The sequence below is a fragment of the Opisthocomus hoazin genome, chromosome 15, assembly GCF_030867145.1.
Source record: "Opisthocomus hoazin isolate bOpiHoa1 chromosome 15, bOpiHoa1.hap1, whole genome shotgun sequence".
Classification (NCBI taxonomy): Eukaryota; Metazoa; Chordata; class Aves; order Opisthocomiformes; family Opisthocomidae; genus Opisthocomus; species Opisthocomus hoazin.
Genome location: NC_134428.1, coordinates 17,155,987 through 17,174,199, shown reverse-complemented (window position 1 = coordinate 17,174,199; position 18,213 = coordinate 17,155,987). Strand labels below are relative to the sequence as shown.

Here is an 18,213-nt window from a genome sequence, read left to right as displayed (position 1 = left end):
TGGAACCCCAATGAACCAATATCAGGGGCAAGGGAACCAATTTATGGTTTAAATCAGATAATTCGATTGCAAGCGGCTGTAGAAATCATCACTAATAAAACTGCAGATGCCTTAGACCTTTTAACTCGTCAGTCTCAACAGATGCGCACGGCAATCCTTCAACATCACATGGTCCTGGATTACCTGTTAGCTGAAGAGGGGGGGGTGTGTGGGAAACTAAATATTTCTAACTGTTGCTTGGAGATGGATGATGTGGGCGAAGTGGTCCTCCAAATGACCAAAGATATTAGGAGAATCGCTCACGTTCCAGTACAAACATGGAATGGTTGGACTGGTGATTTGTGGTCCTGGTTGCCAGGGACACGATGGGTAAAACAATTACTACTATTTTTGTTATGCGTGGTTGCTGCTTTAATGTTTTTACCATGTGTTTTTCCCTGTTTTGTTCAGTTAATCTGACATGTGGTATCCAATATGCAATTCATACCCATCACATCACCTGATGGCGTAAGACAGATCCATGTCATTCGTCAACTAAAACCAACCACTGTACCCATCATTTAGACCCTATAGAATTCACAGACTGTTAAACAGAAGAATTGCATACCTATATCCATGTCAAACCCACCCTGATTTCCTATGTTTGTTATCATGAAAAGACTACCTCATACTTACCTGATTCCTCAAACTTTTGTTCAGTAAGACCTTGTTAAACTTAGCAGTGTTCGAAGAGACAGTGTTTACATTGTGTAAAGTTTCAACCTGCCTATGATTGTGCATTTCTGTGCCATACCCCTTTTTTTTTTTTGGTCCCTCCTTCCCCTGCCATGTCACCCATCCCTTCTATCCTGGTTTCTACCCCTATTTTTCTCTCTCTCTCTCCCTCTTTCTCTCTTTCTCTTTTTCTTTTTCTCTCATTTCTCGTTCCCTCTCATTCTGTATCTCTAGACCACCACCACCTCCCACACCACCGCAAAGGCAGCAATGTCACCACGGAGTGGTGTAGAAGACCGCTACAAACTGGTTTTGTCTCGACATCGCTATTGCCATCTCTTGCTGGCTTCTGGAAGGAAGCTGCCATAACGACCTGCAGGAAAGCAGAGTGCTTGCGCACAGAGTAGCCCGTGGACGGGCAAAAACGGACTTGTCTAAGCGGGCCGCACGCATGGCAGGAACTGCACGTATGCAGACATGCTCTGCGCATGCGCAAATGCCCCTATAAAAGGGCAGCACATGCTCCTCGCCGCCCTCTTGCTCTCCTCCTCACCGCCTGGCTGCTGGGCCCTACTCTTGCCGGGGCTCCACGCCTGCACAGAGACTGAGCCAACTGGACATCGCTGGACATTGTCAAATCCGTGGTGGTGGTAACTGATCCTCTCCCCCCCCGCACTTCTTTTCCTCGCCCGCTGGGGTTTTTCCGACTTTACCCTTTTTTTTTTTCTGTCTCGTCTTCTCCGCCCCCCTCCCCCCCCGCTGCTGTCCCCGCCAGACCTCCGATTCCCGGTTCACCGAAAATAAAGTTTACAAGGTTGCACGGCATATGACTGCGTTTGCATCTTAATCTCGTCTCCTGGGATCAAATCGAAACCTCCCCGATACCGGATCGGGACAGGCCCTGAGCAACGACAGGCATTTGAACAAATTAAATGGGAGATACTTCATGCCGTAGCCCTTGGTCCAGTCCGGTCAGGGCAAGATGTTAAAAACGTGCTCTACACCGCAGCCGGGGAGAATGGCCCAACCTGGAGTCTCTGGCAGAAAGCACCAGGGGAGACTTGAGGTCGACCCCTGGGGTTTTGGAGCCGGGGATACAAAGGATCGGAGGCCTGCTATACTCCCACTGAAAAAAGAGATTCTGGCAGCATATGAAGGCGTTTGAGCTGCTTCAGAAGTGGTCGGCACTGAAGCACAGCTCCTTCTAGCACCACGATTGCCGGTCCTGGGCTGGATGTTTAAAGAGAGGGTCCCCTCTACGCATCATGCCACCAATGCTACGTGGAGTAAGTAGGTCGCGCTGATCACCCAGCGCGCCAGAATGGGAAACCCTGGTCGCCCAGGAATTCTGGAGGTCGTTATGGACTGGCCAGAAGGCAAAGATTTTGGAGCATCGCCAGAGGAGGAGGTGACACGTGCTGAAGAGGCCCCACTGTATAACCAGCTGCCAGAAGATAAGAAACAGTATGCCCTGTTCACGGATGGGTCCTGTCGCATTTTGGGGAAGCAGCGGAGGTGGAAGGCTGCTGTATGGAGCCCTACACGACATGTCGCGGAAACTGCCGAGGGAGAAGGTGAGTCCAGCCAGTTTGCAGAGGTGAAAGCCATCCAGCTGGCTTTAGACATTGCCAGTTGAGAGAAGTGGCCAGTGCTCTATCTTTACACCGACTCTTGGATGGTGGCCAATGCCTTGTGGGGGTGGCTGCAGCAATGGAAGAAGAACAACTGGCAGCGCAGAGGCAAACCTATCTGGGCTGCCCCATTGTGGCAAGATATTGCTGTCCATCTGGAGCAGTTGGCTGTAAAAGTCCATCACGTGGACGCCCACGTCCCTAAGAGTCGGGCCACTGAAGAACATCAAAACAACCACCAGGTAGATCAGGCTGCTAAGATTGAAGTGGCTCAGGTGGATCTGGACTGGCAACATAAGGGTGAACTCTATAGCTGGGTGGGCCCATGACACCTCGGGCCACCAAGGAAGAGACGCGACGTACAGATGGGCTCGTGGCCGAGGGGTGGACTTGACCATGGACACCATCGCACAGGCTATCCATGAATGTGAAACATGCGCTGCAATCAAGCAAGCCAAGCGGGTAAAGCCTCAGTGGTATGGAGGACGATGGCTAAAATATAAATATGGGGAGGCTTGGCAGATTGACTACATCACACTGCCACAAACCCGCCAAGGCAAGCGCTATGTGCTCACAATGGTGGAGGCCACCACCGGATGGCTGGAAACCTACCCTGTGCCCCATGCCACTGCCCGGAATACCATCCTGGGCCTGGAAAAACAAGTCCTGTGGCGACATGGCACTCCCGAAAGAATCGAGTCGGACAACGGGACTCACTTTCGCAACAGCCTCATAGACACCGGGGCCAAAGAACATGGTATCGAGTGGGTGTATCACATCCCCTACCATGCACCAGCCTCTGGAAAGATCGAGCGGTACAATGGGCTGCTAAAAACCACTTTGAGGGCAATGGGGGGTGGGACTTCCAAAAACTGGGATACTCATTTAGCAAAGGCCACCTGGTTGGTTAACACCAGGGGATCCACCAACCAGCCTGGTCCTGCCCAGTCAAAACCTCAGCACCCCGTAGAAGGGAATAAAGTCCCTGTAGTGCACATGCGGAACATGTTAGGGAAGACGGTTTGGGTTAGTCCTGCCTTGGGCAAAGGCAAGCCCGTCCGCGGGATTGCCTTTGCTCAAGGACCTGGGTGTACCTGGTGGGTAATGCGGAAGGATGGGGAAGTCCGATGTGTACCTCATGGGGATTTGATTTTAGGGGAGAATAGTCCATAAATAAATTGTATAAAGTTAATTGTTAAATAACCCTGTCACTGTCTGTTATCACTGTTACAATTGTTATATTTAGTACCACTAGTAGCATAGTAAGAATCATCCAGATTAAAGAAGGATGGACTTTTTTGATGAACCCTAGCAGAGCACAGCGATGATGGAACTGGACCTGGTTTTCAACAACTGGCATCCAGCAACTTCATCAGGATCAACATCTACTGCAGACTGTGGGCACGGGCCGCACCAGATGCATCAGCCGTGAGCTCCGGATGCAGCGAGTGACTGCCCACCACCACACATCACCTCTCCTGCCACGGAAGACCATTACGACAGATGGAGCTTGAAGTCATGGATTAAATGAACTCAACGGACACAAAGGGTAGTGGTCAACGGCTCAATGTCCAGATGGAGACCAGTGATGAGTGGAGTCCCTCAGGGGTCCGTACTGGGACCGGTGCTGTTCAATATATTCATCAATGACATGGACAGCGACATCGAGTGTACCCTCAGCAAGTTTGCAGATGACACCAAGCTGAGTGGTATGGTCGAGACACCAGAAGGACGGGATGCCATCCAGAGGGACCTGGACAAGCTGGAGAGGTGGGCCTGTGTGAACCTCATGAGGTTCAACACGGCCAACTGCAAGGTCCTACGCCTGGGTTGGGGTAATCCCCGCTATCAATACAGGCTGGGGGATGAAAGGATCGAGAGTAGCTCTGCTGAGAGGGACTTGGGGGTACTGATAGACAAAAGGCTGGACATGAGCTGGCAATGTGCGCTGGCAGCCCAGAGGGCCAACCGTGTCCTGGGCTGCATCAGGAGAAGCGTGGCCAGCAGGTCAAGAGAGGTGATTCTGCCCCTCTACTCTGCTTTGGTGAGACCTCACCTGGAGTACTGCGTTCAGCTCTGGAGCCCTCAGCACAAGAAGGACATGGAACTGTTGGAGCGGGTCCAAAGGAGGGCTACAAAAATGATTCGAGGGCTGGAGCACCTCTCCTATGAGGACAGGCTGAGAGAGTTGGGCTTGTTCAGCCTGGAGAAGAGAAGACTGCGGGGAGACCTGATTGCAGCATTTCAGTACTTAAAGGGAGCCTGTAGGAAAGATGGGGACAATCTTTTTAGTAGAGACAGCAGTGACAGGACGAGGGGTAATGGTTTTAAACTAAAACAGGGTAGGTTTAGGCTAGATATAAGGAAGAAATTCTTTACAATGAGGGTGGTGAAACACTGGAATGGGTTGCCCAAAGAGGTGGTCGATGCCCCGTTGCTGGAAACATTCAAGACCAGGTTGGACAGGGCTCTGAGCAACCTGATCTAGTTAGTGGTGTCCCTGCTCGCTGCGGGGGGGTTGGACTAGATGACCTCTAGGGGTCCTTTCCAAACCAAAACTTTCTATGATTTTTATAATTTCTATGATTTAGAGTGATGATCCATAGACTAAGGGAATGATATCTGGAGACAGGAGAAGTGGTGGTGATCAACTGGACAATGGGGGACCTGGGCATGACGTAGATGGTATGGAATAAGGGGTGGATAATGTCCTGGGTTTGGCCAGGACAGGGTTAATTTTCACCGGACTCCAGGAAGGGGCACAGCCGGGGGGTGGGGGCTGACCCCACCTGGCCAAACAGAGCTGGGTATTCCATACCTTGTGACATCACGCTGGGTTCCGGTGGGGGGGAGCGGCGCGGCAGGGACTCTCTCGTGGCTCGGGAGCATGCGGCGCCGGTGCGATCTGAGAGAGCGGGTCTGTTTTTGTCGTGTTTTCTCCTTATCTGTACCGTTGTTGTTCCTGTTTCCCTCTGTTTGCTGTTCTGTTAAACTGCCCTTATCCCGACCCACCGGTTTCTGCCTGTTTTTCTTTCCATTCTCCTCCGCACCCCGGCAGGGGGAGGGGCGGCCGCGTGGCGCTTTTGTTGCCGGTGGCAGCTGAAACCAAAAGAATTTGGGAATTTGTTCCTTGTGAGTGTCCTAAACAAATTTGATTTAGGAAACTCAGAGCAGACTAGGGGTGAGGTTTTTGCCCATACTAAGGAAAGCTGCCATTCAAAAACATGTGAAAACACTATGAGGCTAAATAATTCTGAGAAAATATCCTTAGAGAACTTTGTATGGAGTCCTGGAAGGCCCCCTCAATGTATGGTCACCTTGAGGAGGTGGAACATAGTCCTAAGACATATTAGGTATTCTGACATTTGTATTAAAACACTTTGCAGAATCCCTGTGAGCAATCTGTTCTTCCAGTGGCATCCTGACAATGTAGCTTCTTCTGGAACTGGGTCATTATAGACATGAAAAAGTATAGTGTTTTTTTTCTCCCCTGTAATACCCTGCATTTCTGTTCTGCAGTTCACGTAATTTGGACTCTTTCACTGTCAGTTTGGCAGGCTGATAGGCTTTGATATTTTAATGTACTGTGTTTATACCGTTACAAACTTCACACAAAATGGTGACATTTTAATGTCACTAGAAATATTTAAAACAATTTGAATTGTTTTCAGTGATATAAAAATGTTGTGAGTTTTTTTAATCTGATATTTATTGATTAGAAGGTTTATCAAATGATGACAAATAACTGTGCAATCTGAAAACCTGTGTTGCTAAGGAATCCTCTACACAGAATGTCCATTTCCTTAAAATTAGAGAAGTTGCAATACATCCTTTTAAATGAAAACTGAAAGTCTTTGTTCTTTCTGAATGAATCTTTTTCAAAACAGTGTATTTCATAAATGTCTTTGAAGTTGTTTTTCATTTCTTTCTAGTCACAAAATGACTCTGTGTATAATATGAGTCACGCAAAACGGTTACCGGAGTTACCACCCCTACCTGCTTCTGCTTCAGCTGCACCTTCAGAGTTGTATGAGGTATATATGCTCTCTCCCCTTGTGTCAGAATATGCCTTAAATTACATGTGCTAGCATGATTTTAGGCATCATATATTACCATAGGCTGATGAAGTAAAGATAGGAAAAACTATTTAAACTATTAAGTACTAAGCAGATTGTCATGTACTTTATTAGAGCTGCTCTTATTTAGAAAAGTGTTGTTACACCTTCTGTTAGATTTGGATATTAAACCTTGGCAGTTTAAATCTGTTCTTTAAATTTATAGTTAATTATGTGCTGTTAAATTTTGGATTATGTATTTTGAGTTTAAGTTTCTGGGGAAGGAAGCAAATAGGAAAAATATTTTTCTTCCAAACAGTGATTTCTTCCCCTCCCAGTCATTTATGGCAGAGCTCAAAAGTCCCAGGGTTAGACTGCTGTTCCAAATCCAGCTGAGAGCTTGACAGGTGCAGCACTGATCAGAGTGGATAGCTTGCACAACTGCACAACTACAGCTTCTGCTGTGTGACGCAAATAAAAATTGTGTATGACAACTCTTAAGGGGAGAAAGGAGAGAGAGCTGGCTTTCCCCACTGTAAGTGCCTCACAGTTGTTCGTTTGGCTCGTTTGCATCAGCACTTCAGTTCATCTAAGATGTCTTTCTTTAGAAAGATACTGTTTGTGAAGAAAATTAAGTAGTTCCTGATGGAAAATGGATTACTTTGGACTTTGTTTGAAAATAGGAAATTTTAAGTGAAACAAATACTCTAAAATAATGATAAAAAAGTGAAAATTATTAAATGAAGATTTACATAAAAAACTTTCATTTTCATCCAAAAGTCAGTTGGACTGCTGGGGATGTGTTAAGGGTTTATATGAGACATGGGAGCTGATTTAGCCAGCCTTGAAATTTTTGTGTTGCATAAGCAGTAGATTTTTGGCAGGTGACTTTCTTCTTCTCCAGATATGGCTGTTCCCCTCTGACCAACTTTTTGCCCAAGGGGTGCCCATGAGTATCACGATTAGCAGCGCACCTGCTCTGCACCCAGAAAGTTATTCTACCTAGTGTGGAAGAAAGAACATAATTTACAAAGCGGGCCTGATTAAGAGAGGAGATGAGAATTCAGACTTTATGCTAACTTCAACAGTTCCTAAAGATACACAGTGACTTTCTGGGGAAAATCTCCAAATCTCTGAATTATTTTTAATTCTTGTATCAGTTCATCTCCCAGAACTGTAATTCAGGGACACACCCACCTGTCTAGCATGTGCAGTGGGAGAAATTGAACTGAAAAGATTGTATGAACTTTCAGAAGCTAATTTAGGGAGTATGATTGCAGCAGTAGTGTGAACGCATTTTTCTTTGCTGATAAGATTAGCCCTGTTAGTCAGAAGAAAAATGCAAGACAGATGTAGTAATCTTGCCTTAGCCTGTGCTGCAGATTGCCAAACTGTATTGTTGTTCTCAGTAAAGCCTGTGATAGACAAAAAATAATCCATAGCTGCACGTATAGGTTAAATGAAAAGAACCTGTCTTATGCTTTAGTGTGTTGTTGTCTCAGAGGTCATAAAATGCTGAGAAGACGAGTTTAACTGCAGCTCCTAGGAGAAAGGCAAGACAAATGAGGGAACCAGAGATGGGATGTCATGAACATATTTAAAAGCCTTTTTTTTAAGAATGATCTAAAACTGATGATGGTAATGTTGTAAGAATTGTAATTGCAAAGAAGAGGAAGTGGTAATATGTTTGTGTGAGTCTAGGGAAGTAAAAAAATCATTAAAGAAGATGTAATACAGAAACAAGCTAAATATTAATTTAGACTAACAGCTTTAGGAGCCATGGTATGAAGTACATTCATGATTCTATCTTATGTACTTTTTCTCTCTGAGGACATCTTGATCAGAAACATACTTCTCAATCCCACATGACTTATGCCTGTGAGCTATCTCATTAAAGTTTAGACATCAGGACTGATGACAAGCCAATCAATAGATACCGTCACCTGAGAAGACATGGAATGAGCAGACGGAAGAAATCTATTACAAAAGCTGCACTGATGTGGGAGAGGGAGAAAGATGAGACCTTCAATTTTTAAACTTGCATTATTGTTCACCTATTGCAAGGGTTGAGTGTTAAAAGTAGACAGGCCATTAACAAAGGCTTGAGGAATAAAAATTTTCTAAATTTAAGCAAATGTAAGAAGAAAAGAAGCAAGATGAAGATGTGGGAGAGTAGAAAGTACTAGATAATGTACTAACGCCTTCTCTTATTTATAAAAAAGACCTTGATTATGGAAAAAATACATCAGTACTTGTACTGAAGCATTCTGTAAAATTATTCTCATAGATGTGTGGAACATCAGAGTCATTTGACCACCAATCTATTTTTAGATCCTAAGTCAGACTTACGTATTTGCTCTTTGCACTAATTGATCTTTTACCCTGTTGTAGCTCTAAGAAGACTCTTTAATTACTGTGCTGTGTAAAACTATTGCTTTTTTTTTCCAATTTCAGCTTGTCCTTAAGAGCAGCTGTTATCCTTCTTTGATGCAACGAGCATCATGGACTTTGGCAGCTCCATTCAAAGAAGAGAGCTACTACCGAAGCCCAAGTGACTCCATAGCTAATAATTATACTCTTACTGCACGGGATTTAAAATTGAAAGATGTACACAAATTTAAGTCCTCATCAATGACAGGGACATTACTGGGTTCAGCAGAGCAGAAAACAGCCTCACCGTGTATCCATATTTGAATGTGTTTATAAGTTTAGTCTTGCTTGTTCTATGCATTTTTATCTCTAATTGCTTATTTATTAAAGCATCATCCCTAGAAAAATCACTTACCCCTAATAAATGCTTACAAGCTTGTCACCTCAGTGTCAGTATAGACAAATTTCCAAAAGCATGCATAATTTTAATAAAGGTAAGGCCAGTTTCTGATTAATTGGTTAGGTTCATCACTCCAAATAATCACATGCAATTATGTTGAGGGAATTGTTTACAAAGCAGAAAATGAACAAAATACAAGTTAGCTCTTATTATTGTTAGAAGTAAAAGTTAGTAGCAACAGGAAAACAGAAACAAATTCAATGTGCACCCCTGTTCTGCTCATATCCATGAATCTTGCATAGCAAAGCAAGATGGGAGACAGGCATTAAAATGTTTACCTGAGGATCAATTCCAATAAATATTGATTAATACACTCTTTATGTCTAAACTATGTGATTGATAACTGTGCATACGTATGTAAATCCTACAATATGAGATATGCTGTCGATTCAACGTGACATTGTGGTATAAAGCAAATAAGGTTGAGTTGTAATGCTCTTGCTATTTAAGTTTACCAATATGTATATACAAAATATTTTATGAAAACAAGTCGTTTAGGCTTTAAGTATCTTACCAGTTCCAGATGTCAAATTAACTCCATTACCTAGTCTGAAATTTCTGACGTTATTAATGAGCTTTATTTCTTAATTATCTAGTTAAATGTCCTCTGTATCAAGGGACGTTTAACTAGATAATCCATAGTTTTCTACATACTGTCAGTCTGTCTGTGAATATACTCATCCTGCTTTGTTGCTTTGCTTCCCTGAAGTGTTAGAAATTCATTTCCCTGGGATAGACAAGACATAATGGCTTCAATATCTGCTTAATCCCCTTTTACGCTGTTTAAAAAGGGTTTGGTTTTGTTCATTGGGTCTCTCTAACAGTTTATCACACACCTGATTCTTCTACTCCGTATACTTCTCCAGTACGTTTGTGGGATGTGGGAAGCAGGTCGTTGTACTTTTCTTGGTGAAAAAGCATGATGTATTAATTTTGTTAAAAGGTTTGTTTATTGGTACTCTGAAAAGCACATGGTAATAGTTCGTACTTCTCACATTTTTGATGTGCAGTATATTTGGTGGAACTGTAAGTCTTATAGGTGCTTTTATATTCGAAACAGAAAGTCCTAGTGCAGAAAATATGGTTTGTGCAGGGTAGTTACGTAACACTGAAGTCTTCAGCATGAGCTGAATGCTTTCCTGAAACTCATTTATAGTCCCAGAATCAGCAAGATTATTCAACACATGATTTTAATGTCTTGCTAAATGCAAAGTCGAAACTAAAGTCTTCTTTGTGAAATTGTAATTTTCTGTTATTTCATTATCTGATTAATTGAATTAGCTCTGTTTTTCACCAATCTGAAATAATATCTTATTTGAAAAATAATTGGGTAAGTGATTTTCTTAACTGGTGCTTAAAGCTTTAAAAGAATTTGATCCTTCTAGGAAAAAGCTCAAACTTGCACAAAGAAGTCAATGGAATTCTGATAGGTAATGTACTATAGTATTATAAAGATACAGATTATTATAATCAGTCTAGATATCTGAGTTGTGATTTAATATTTCTTTTTACTTGGATGCTATGTTAAGCATCCAAGCGTGAAATGTTTAGTCTCTTTTAAAAAAAAAATATGTGCATCAAGACTGAAATTTCATGGTGTGCTAAGCTAGAGCACCTTTAACTGCTTCTTTGTGGCAGGACAAATTTCAGTCCTAGGCATGCTGGAGGAAGGATCTTCCTTTTGTGATTACTGACTTGAGAACCCAGAGTTTAGTTAACAGAAGTGCAGAATAGAGAACTGAAGTATCTTAGTTTTGCTGTGAGTGTTCAAATGCTCTATAATGCTGCTAGAGTTGTGCTGAATTTTTCTCTTGTTTGTTCTTATGTTCTGCATCTGTAAACCAGGGAAATAGTTTCCAGCCTCTCTGGAAGGGCTATGATGGTAACTTTCTTACCTTTTCCTTGTTAAGATAACATGGTGGTGAGTACCACAAAAAAAGACAAAAAATGATATTTAAATTCTCTTCAACTGAAGACTTGATAATGTGAAGTAAATTTAGTACGGAGAGGCAGCTTACAGACTGGGTATTGTTCATCCTGAGCAGTGTGAATGAAGGCCCTACAGAAAACAGCATATAATCATGAAAAAGAAGTCTGTAGTGTAACATTTGTGCATATGAGACAATTTAACCTTTTGCCTCAGGTTGTTAAGATTTTGGCAAGATAATCACCTGAAAATAGGTGGAGATCTGGGGCAGCCTAAATAATAGTGCTAGTAGGTCTGGCTCTAATAGAATTGCTTATAAGATGCTGCATGTCTGAGGGATATCATACAGTTGTAAGGTTTACATGATTGTATTCTTTCTGTTAAAGTAGTATGCTATGTTATACAATTTTACTGAGGTTTTTTTATGAGTGACTGAAATACTTCATAGGCCATACTTGTCCTCAGTGCAGTGTAAGTGGTTTATATAATGTTTGTCATTTGTCCGTATTGATTTAAGAATTCATTACTGCTTCTTTATACACTAAACTTGTATTCTTTTTTTTTCCAGAAGTACACCAACATTGTTAAACAGTTTGGATCCCATTTCACTGTGTGCACCTGCTCATATGCCAGAATTACATGTACATTATGCAGATAACCAGCCATTGACCCCAGAAGAACAATTTGTTGTTATGCATTTATATGAGAAGGAGATAAGTAAGCGAGAAAAGCCACCTTCAAGAAATGATATAGAGGTATTTATATAATTTCTTTTTAAAATAAAAGTAGCAGCACTTACCATCTGCAATGTATGTCTGTAAACTGTTTACTTAACAGTTTACTTTGAGAAAAGAAGGCAGTACGTGAAGTTTAGAAGATGCAAATATTCAATATAGGAAACTGCTTTTAAACATTGTCAACTCCTTTCCCATTTGTTTCTAGTTACCTGGTCTGATTTTTTTTTTCTAATGGGTTTGCAAGTAGAATTATCTTCCCAAATTCTTAACCTCTCGCATTGTTGGCTAGTGCTTCAGAGATCAGTAATTTAATATGCTGCACTCAGTTCTATTGGTGTATATGCTTACATCAAAACAAATGAAAGTATTCCAAAAGTGTCAGGCATTGGGAGTGCTTTAAAAAGAGCCAAGAGATAGATGGCCAAAATCCGTTATATTCAAACACCTTTCGATTGCTGAAAAGGTTCAAGTGATAGAAAAGCTAGAAATAGTTTGTAGTAATTCATTACCTGTCAGAAAATTCATACAATAATCATAATATTTTCAACATTATTTTTTAGCGGTACTGTTACTACATACATAATGGAGTGCAGGAAGACATGCTGGCACCTCAAGATAAGGAAGTGATGAACGCAATTTTAAAGCATATTCCATCTCACATTCTTGCTAACCCAGACCTGGAAAATTTACTTGCAAGCTTAAAAGAAGAGATTAAGGAGGACTATCGTATCAGCCTCATGAAAGCCATTGGTAAGACTCAAAATCTCTTAGTAATTCAGAGTATGTAGATATTTATTGCACTTTGAAAGCAAGTCTGCATTCTATTCTTGGCACCCATGGAGAATTCCTTTGGGGTCAGTAGAACTGCAATAGATACCTGAGAGAATATAATCTGTGATCATGCTACTTCATGCTACTTAGCATTCCAGTTTCAACAAATACCTATTTACTAAGCCCTACGTTCTGTCACTTAAATATAGTAATTTCCAAGTTCAGTAGTTCTGGATGCATAGAGTAATTTTGTCCATACTTCTACAGTTTCCCATTGCTAATTCAAATCCAAATCACGTTCAAAATGCATACTTCTGCATCATCTCATCAGATATATAAAAAGGGGATTGATAAAATGATAGTGGACAAGTACTAATCATCTTAATTTTTAGCAAAAGAAATTAGATGAGAAATTAAAAAGACATTGTTACTATAAAGATCGTGAAGGACTGCAGCAGATTATTGATTGATGGAGGCTTTGAAGTGCATGATAGACAAGTATTTGTCAACAGCAGTCAAAGTATATTTGATATTGATGTGGGGAAAGGGTAAACTAGGCTATTTTAACAGACACTTCCCAGGCTAACATTTTTGTTATTCTGCACTAAGTGAGTGATACCCATTAACAGCCAAATTCACCTGTCTCATAACTCCAGTGAAGTTAGATGTTACACTGGGGTCATGTCACAAGTTCAGAGAATTTCATTTAAGACATTACAGAATTAAGGAAAATTAGGTGATATATTAATGTGCATGGTTACGCTGCTCATGTTCAACAAATAGAAGATCACCATGAAAACATTAATACAAAAGAATGCCATAATCCTTCAAATTCAGTAATGCCCATCTGAATGTGAATGTGAAAGAGACAGTTCTGTAGAACATGAGATTTTTTAATTTGCTTTCCAGTAGTGTTACAGTTTTCTTGGGTTTTCACATGTGAAATGATTCCTTTCAATATTCTGAAATATATTGACCAGTAAGTAGATGTGGCCTCTCATTCATGACAGCATAAAAAGGAGAGATGGAACAGTTTTTGCTCTGCCTTCTATAGTCTCTGATATCTGTCAAAGTACCCTTTAATTGGCCTTTTATCAATGTCACAATTTTAGTGTTTGCGGTTCCTTTTTGTGGTAATGCTAATGTCAACAAGTGGTAGTGAGTCTGCATCCCAGCTTTTGTTAATCTTGTATGTAATGGGCCATTGGTCAGAACTGGTAGCACACGAGTTTTGGTATTTAGCAGATCATAGATCAGCCCTTTGAATGTCCTGTCCTTCCTAGATGCAACAGATGATTCATAACATTGCTGTGTTTTACATTTAAGAAGCCTTCTAAAAATCATCCTTGAAAGGGAGATACTTCCACCCCTGGTCTATGGATGAGGAATTGAAGCACGAAATAGATACGCTTCAACTGGAAAGACAGAACGAGAAGCTATTTCTCCTGCCTCCCATTTTTAGAACCAGGAGCAATTCTTGTTTTCTGTTTCTGAAATAATTTTAGAGTCAAATTGGTAATTTGATTGTTGTGCTGTGTTTCATCCTAAAAACATGCAAGCAACTATATGACAGTGTATGAGTTCTAAATGTGCAGTACTCTATGACTTCCTAAACTATGGAGATACTGTGTTTTCACATGTAGATTTTGACCATACATGCAGTCTCACCATGATATATATGATTTATTCTAGTTGATTATGTCTTGATGGATCCAGCTGAGAGAGAGAGACTGTTTATTGGAAGTACCCCATGCCCTTTTCCCCAGAGAGTTGTTCGTGCACCAGTCCCATGGCACACCTCTTACCAAGAAGTGAAAAGCTGGAATGAGAGGAATCTATTCATAGTGAATCCGTTGATGCCCACTTTGCAACAGCTCTGGCTTTCTCAGTAAGCTATCTTGTTCATAGGATCTTAATTAAATTCAGAATGTTTTAACTTTATGGCTTGGTTAGAGCGTGCCACTGCTGACTTCTGTACATATGCTACGGGAGTCCTGGGGGAGTCAGTAGAGAGAAAATGGCAAAATCTCTTCTGTTTTCTAAAAAAATTTCTTTTCTGAGCATGTAGGAATTTCAACATAAAATGATTGCTTCCTGCAGACTCTGAATGCAAACATGAACATGTTTTACATGTCCACGGTGAAGAATAGATAACTTCGTGCTATGAAAAGATCATCCCCTTTGTTAAAAGATGTTACCCCTAAATTAAGATTCAGTGCTCAAATAAATAGTGTTTTGGAATTCTCATCTTGATTCCCAAAATTAACAAAATTAACTCTTAAAATTGAGTCTCTTTCAAATGTCTGTAGTTGGAAATTGTTCTGGGGACTTTCGAAAATTGAGATATGTTTTCTTATGAAGTTAAATATGGAGGTTAGTAATCCCAAGAACTGTTTTTGCATTTAAGTACCTTTTTCAGGAATTTAAGCTCTTGCATGTGTCAGACTGTGATATATGCCTTGCTGATAAAATTTTATTTTGTCCCCCAAGTTAGCCACGATAGGTACTTATTACTGTTAATATGGAGTAGAGGCAGTAATTGTCATTCTGTATGTTCTTCAATGCCTGGATATACTAGTGAATCTAGCAAAAAGTCAAGCAATTATTCTGACCATTTTAGCAAAGAATTAACACAATTTAAAATGGAACAAGGAAATTTTTGAAGCCTTTTATGTTTGCCAATAGCAAAAAACCCTGTTAGAAGTGCACTTGTTGGACAGCTTAGCAATGAAATGGTATGCATCAATAAAATCATATTGTTAGTGTTTATAAGTACATATGAGACCCTCCTGACTATATTTCATGTTGGCTTTCTTTTAAACAGAATTCCATCAAATATCTACTCTTTGTTTTACTTCCATAGGTATAGTCATCTAAGGTTTGTTCGCACAAAAGAAGTGCTTTGTAGAGACCTGCCACTGTTGCCTACTGAAATTGAGGAGGTCATTCGAAGTCACTGTGCGGAAGCTCGCAGTATTCTTCAGAACAAGTTAGTGCCATCTGTAGTAACAGTAGATAGTGTATCTTAGGGTCTGATTTACATGAAGCTCCCTTTTTAAAACATATCTTAGACTGAAATGACACTAGTCCCAACTACAAGGCTGTCAAAACAAAGGGGAGATTAGTGGAGAGGGATAAACATCTGGATGCTGAAAGAGCCATTGAAACTACAAAAGCGCTTGCACAAGAACAAGTGAGAATAAGCTGACTATGAAGTGTAGACTGGAAATTAGAAGGTTTCTAACCATGAGAGGAGTGGAGTCTAAATCTATAAAAATGGTAACAGAAAACCTAACATTTTAAACTATGGAAATTGATGATTTTAAGAAAGATATTGTGTGAGGTGGTAGCCCACGATATTAGGTGACTGCATTCTACCACCTGAGATCTCTGATGGACTCAAGTTTCCCGGCTAATGCTAATAGTTTAGTATTATCACTAGCATTCTGTCTATTAATATTCATTTGAACTACGGGTAGGGACCTATTATAAAAAGAATCCTTAGCTTAAAAACTCAAGTTTCCTCTGAGTCCTGGTAGGTACAGTTTTGTCTGACATCTGATTAACAATTCTCTCCTAGCCCTTTGAATTTTGCTCATTCTTTGGGTTGCTTCTGAGCTTAGATTTCATTGCAAGGAGCAAAGTAAGACTAATAAGGCTTTAAAAACTATATCTCCATATTATTTCATTGTAGATGGATCCCAACTTGTGCATCTATTTTCTTTGATCAAAAAAGGAAATGGCTTCATTTTGCTCCTGAAAATGATTGTGGTTCCTCTCAGCAAGTTGAAAGCTATTTTCATTCAGTGGCGGCTCTAATGTCATTACAATTACGTGAGATGGTTGTTAACTCCTTAGAAGATCTTCTTGCATTTTTTATGATCCACGAGGTATATGCTGTGAAGTATATTTATAGTTTTCTGTGGTTTATTTATAGTTTTCATATAGCCATAAAATGTAATGCTTGTTGAAGGCTAAAATATCCCAGATAGCTCCTGCCTCCATAAAAAATGGCTGGATCCTTCAAACAGTTGTGCATAATGAGTAGAATTTTCTTTGCACGGTCAAGAACTACTCACTTGAATAATCATTTTGCAGGCCTAGGGTTACACCTAGCAGTTCATAGGAGTTTTCAACTCTGTCTTGAGTGAGTGAGCATTTTTAAATTTTATTTTTAGTTTTATTTTTTTGGGCCTTAACCAGGCAAAACACTTAAATGTGTTTTTCTGAAAGCATGTGAATAATTCCCGTTGAAGTCAGAAGTGTGCATAGTCATGCATGCAATGCTTTGCAGAGGTAATTTATGTATGTGGTGTGCCTGTCTATACCGAATGAGTGCCCTGTGTTATTTCAGGGAATGCACAGAATTAATTATATATATATATACATACACACATATATATACATATATATATATAAAATTATATTAATAAATAAATAAATTATATCTATCTATCAATATAATTATATTATAAATAACACTACACCATGAGAGTTTTTACCACTGTTTTGCCTATGATAAAGTTGCCTCTTAGTGTAAATGAGTTCTTTAAATATCAGATCACCCAAGAACTACCATGATAAGACAAAATGAAACATGTTTAAACGGAATAAATGTGGCAGATTAAATACTGCATTGCAGTCAGAGGAGCACACTTAATACAATATGCTGTCAAAATTACGGTAGGCGTTGCATGTAGGTGTTGGTGGTGTTGCTAATGGTTGAGGTTTTGTTTAGGCTTATTTTTGTCTTATTGGTTGGTTTGGGTTTGGGGTTTAGTTTGTTTGTGTTGTGTGTGTCTGTGTGTTTGTTTTAAATAATCATACCATCTACATTAGGAGTCTAGTCATGGATTAGGACTCCATAATGTAAAGGCAATTTGGGGGTAGGGCAGTTCTTACTAACCGTACAAAGCAATTAAAAAACCAGGATCTTGTATTTTTTTCTAGATTTTTTCTCATAGGCATTATGCATATTTTAGAGCTTTTGTTCTGTATGGTAATTAGTGCTTTACTTCTGTTACTTAAGGGAAAATCAAGGCAATTAGACTTAAATCCATGTAGCTAATTCCAGCTTTTATAGATTCATTTAGGAGATGGCACCTTAAAATCTCGTGTATTGAGGCATCAGTGTTTTGAATAAAAATCAGGGACAAAGATTCCATTGGTGCTGTGTAGTTAAGAGATTTGGGGGAGTTTGAATCTTTTGAAAATTATTATAGCTGATTTCTTTGACATGTACAATTTTCATTCTTTTCCCTAAGGGTGGAAGTGATTTTACAGAACCATATCAAGAAATGCAGTTCTTTGTACCTCAGATATTAACAGTCAAACTCAGTGTGGAAGAACCCAACATTGTTTTTGAGCCACCTTTGAAAGAATGTTGGGATTTAATCAGTCATTGCTTCAGGGAGATCCTGCAAAGTGCTGAGGAACTTCCAAAGGTACTGGATAAGTTATAACTGCATACAAAATACAATATTGTTGTAGCTTAACCTGGCAGCTCACTACTATGAATAAAAACTGTCTATGATATAAAAAATTATGC

General features: G+C 40.3%; 1 protein-coding gene across 1 annotated transcript in view; it reads left to right on the top strand.

Annotated features, from left to right (window-relative positions):
- The window catches only part of DNAH3 (dynein axonemal heavy chain 3), an 86,602-nt gene that overhangs the window by 12,012 nt on the left and 56,377 nt on the right, over positions 1-18,213 (top strand). Inside the window, exons 4-12 of the mRNA XM_075436173.1 lie at positions 6,278-6,379; positions 8,855-9,080; positions 10,591-10,660; positions 11,726-11,912; positions 12,455-12,644; positions 14,358-14,553; positions 15,529-15,654; positions 16,360-16,555; positions 17,930-18,109. Coding sequence (XP_075292288.1) covers positions 6,278-6,379; positions 8,855-9,080; positions 10,591-10,660; positions 11,726-11,912; positions 12,455-12,644; positions 14,358-14,553; positions 15,529-15,654; positions 16,360-16,555; positions 17,930-18,109 — 1,473 coding nt within the window. The remainder of the gene's footprint in view (positions 1-6,277; positions 6,380-8,854; positions 9,081-10,590; positions 10,661-11,725; positions 11,913-12,454; positions 12,645-14,357; positions 14,554-15,528; positions 15,655-16,359; positions 16,556-17,929; positions 18,110-18,213) is intronic.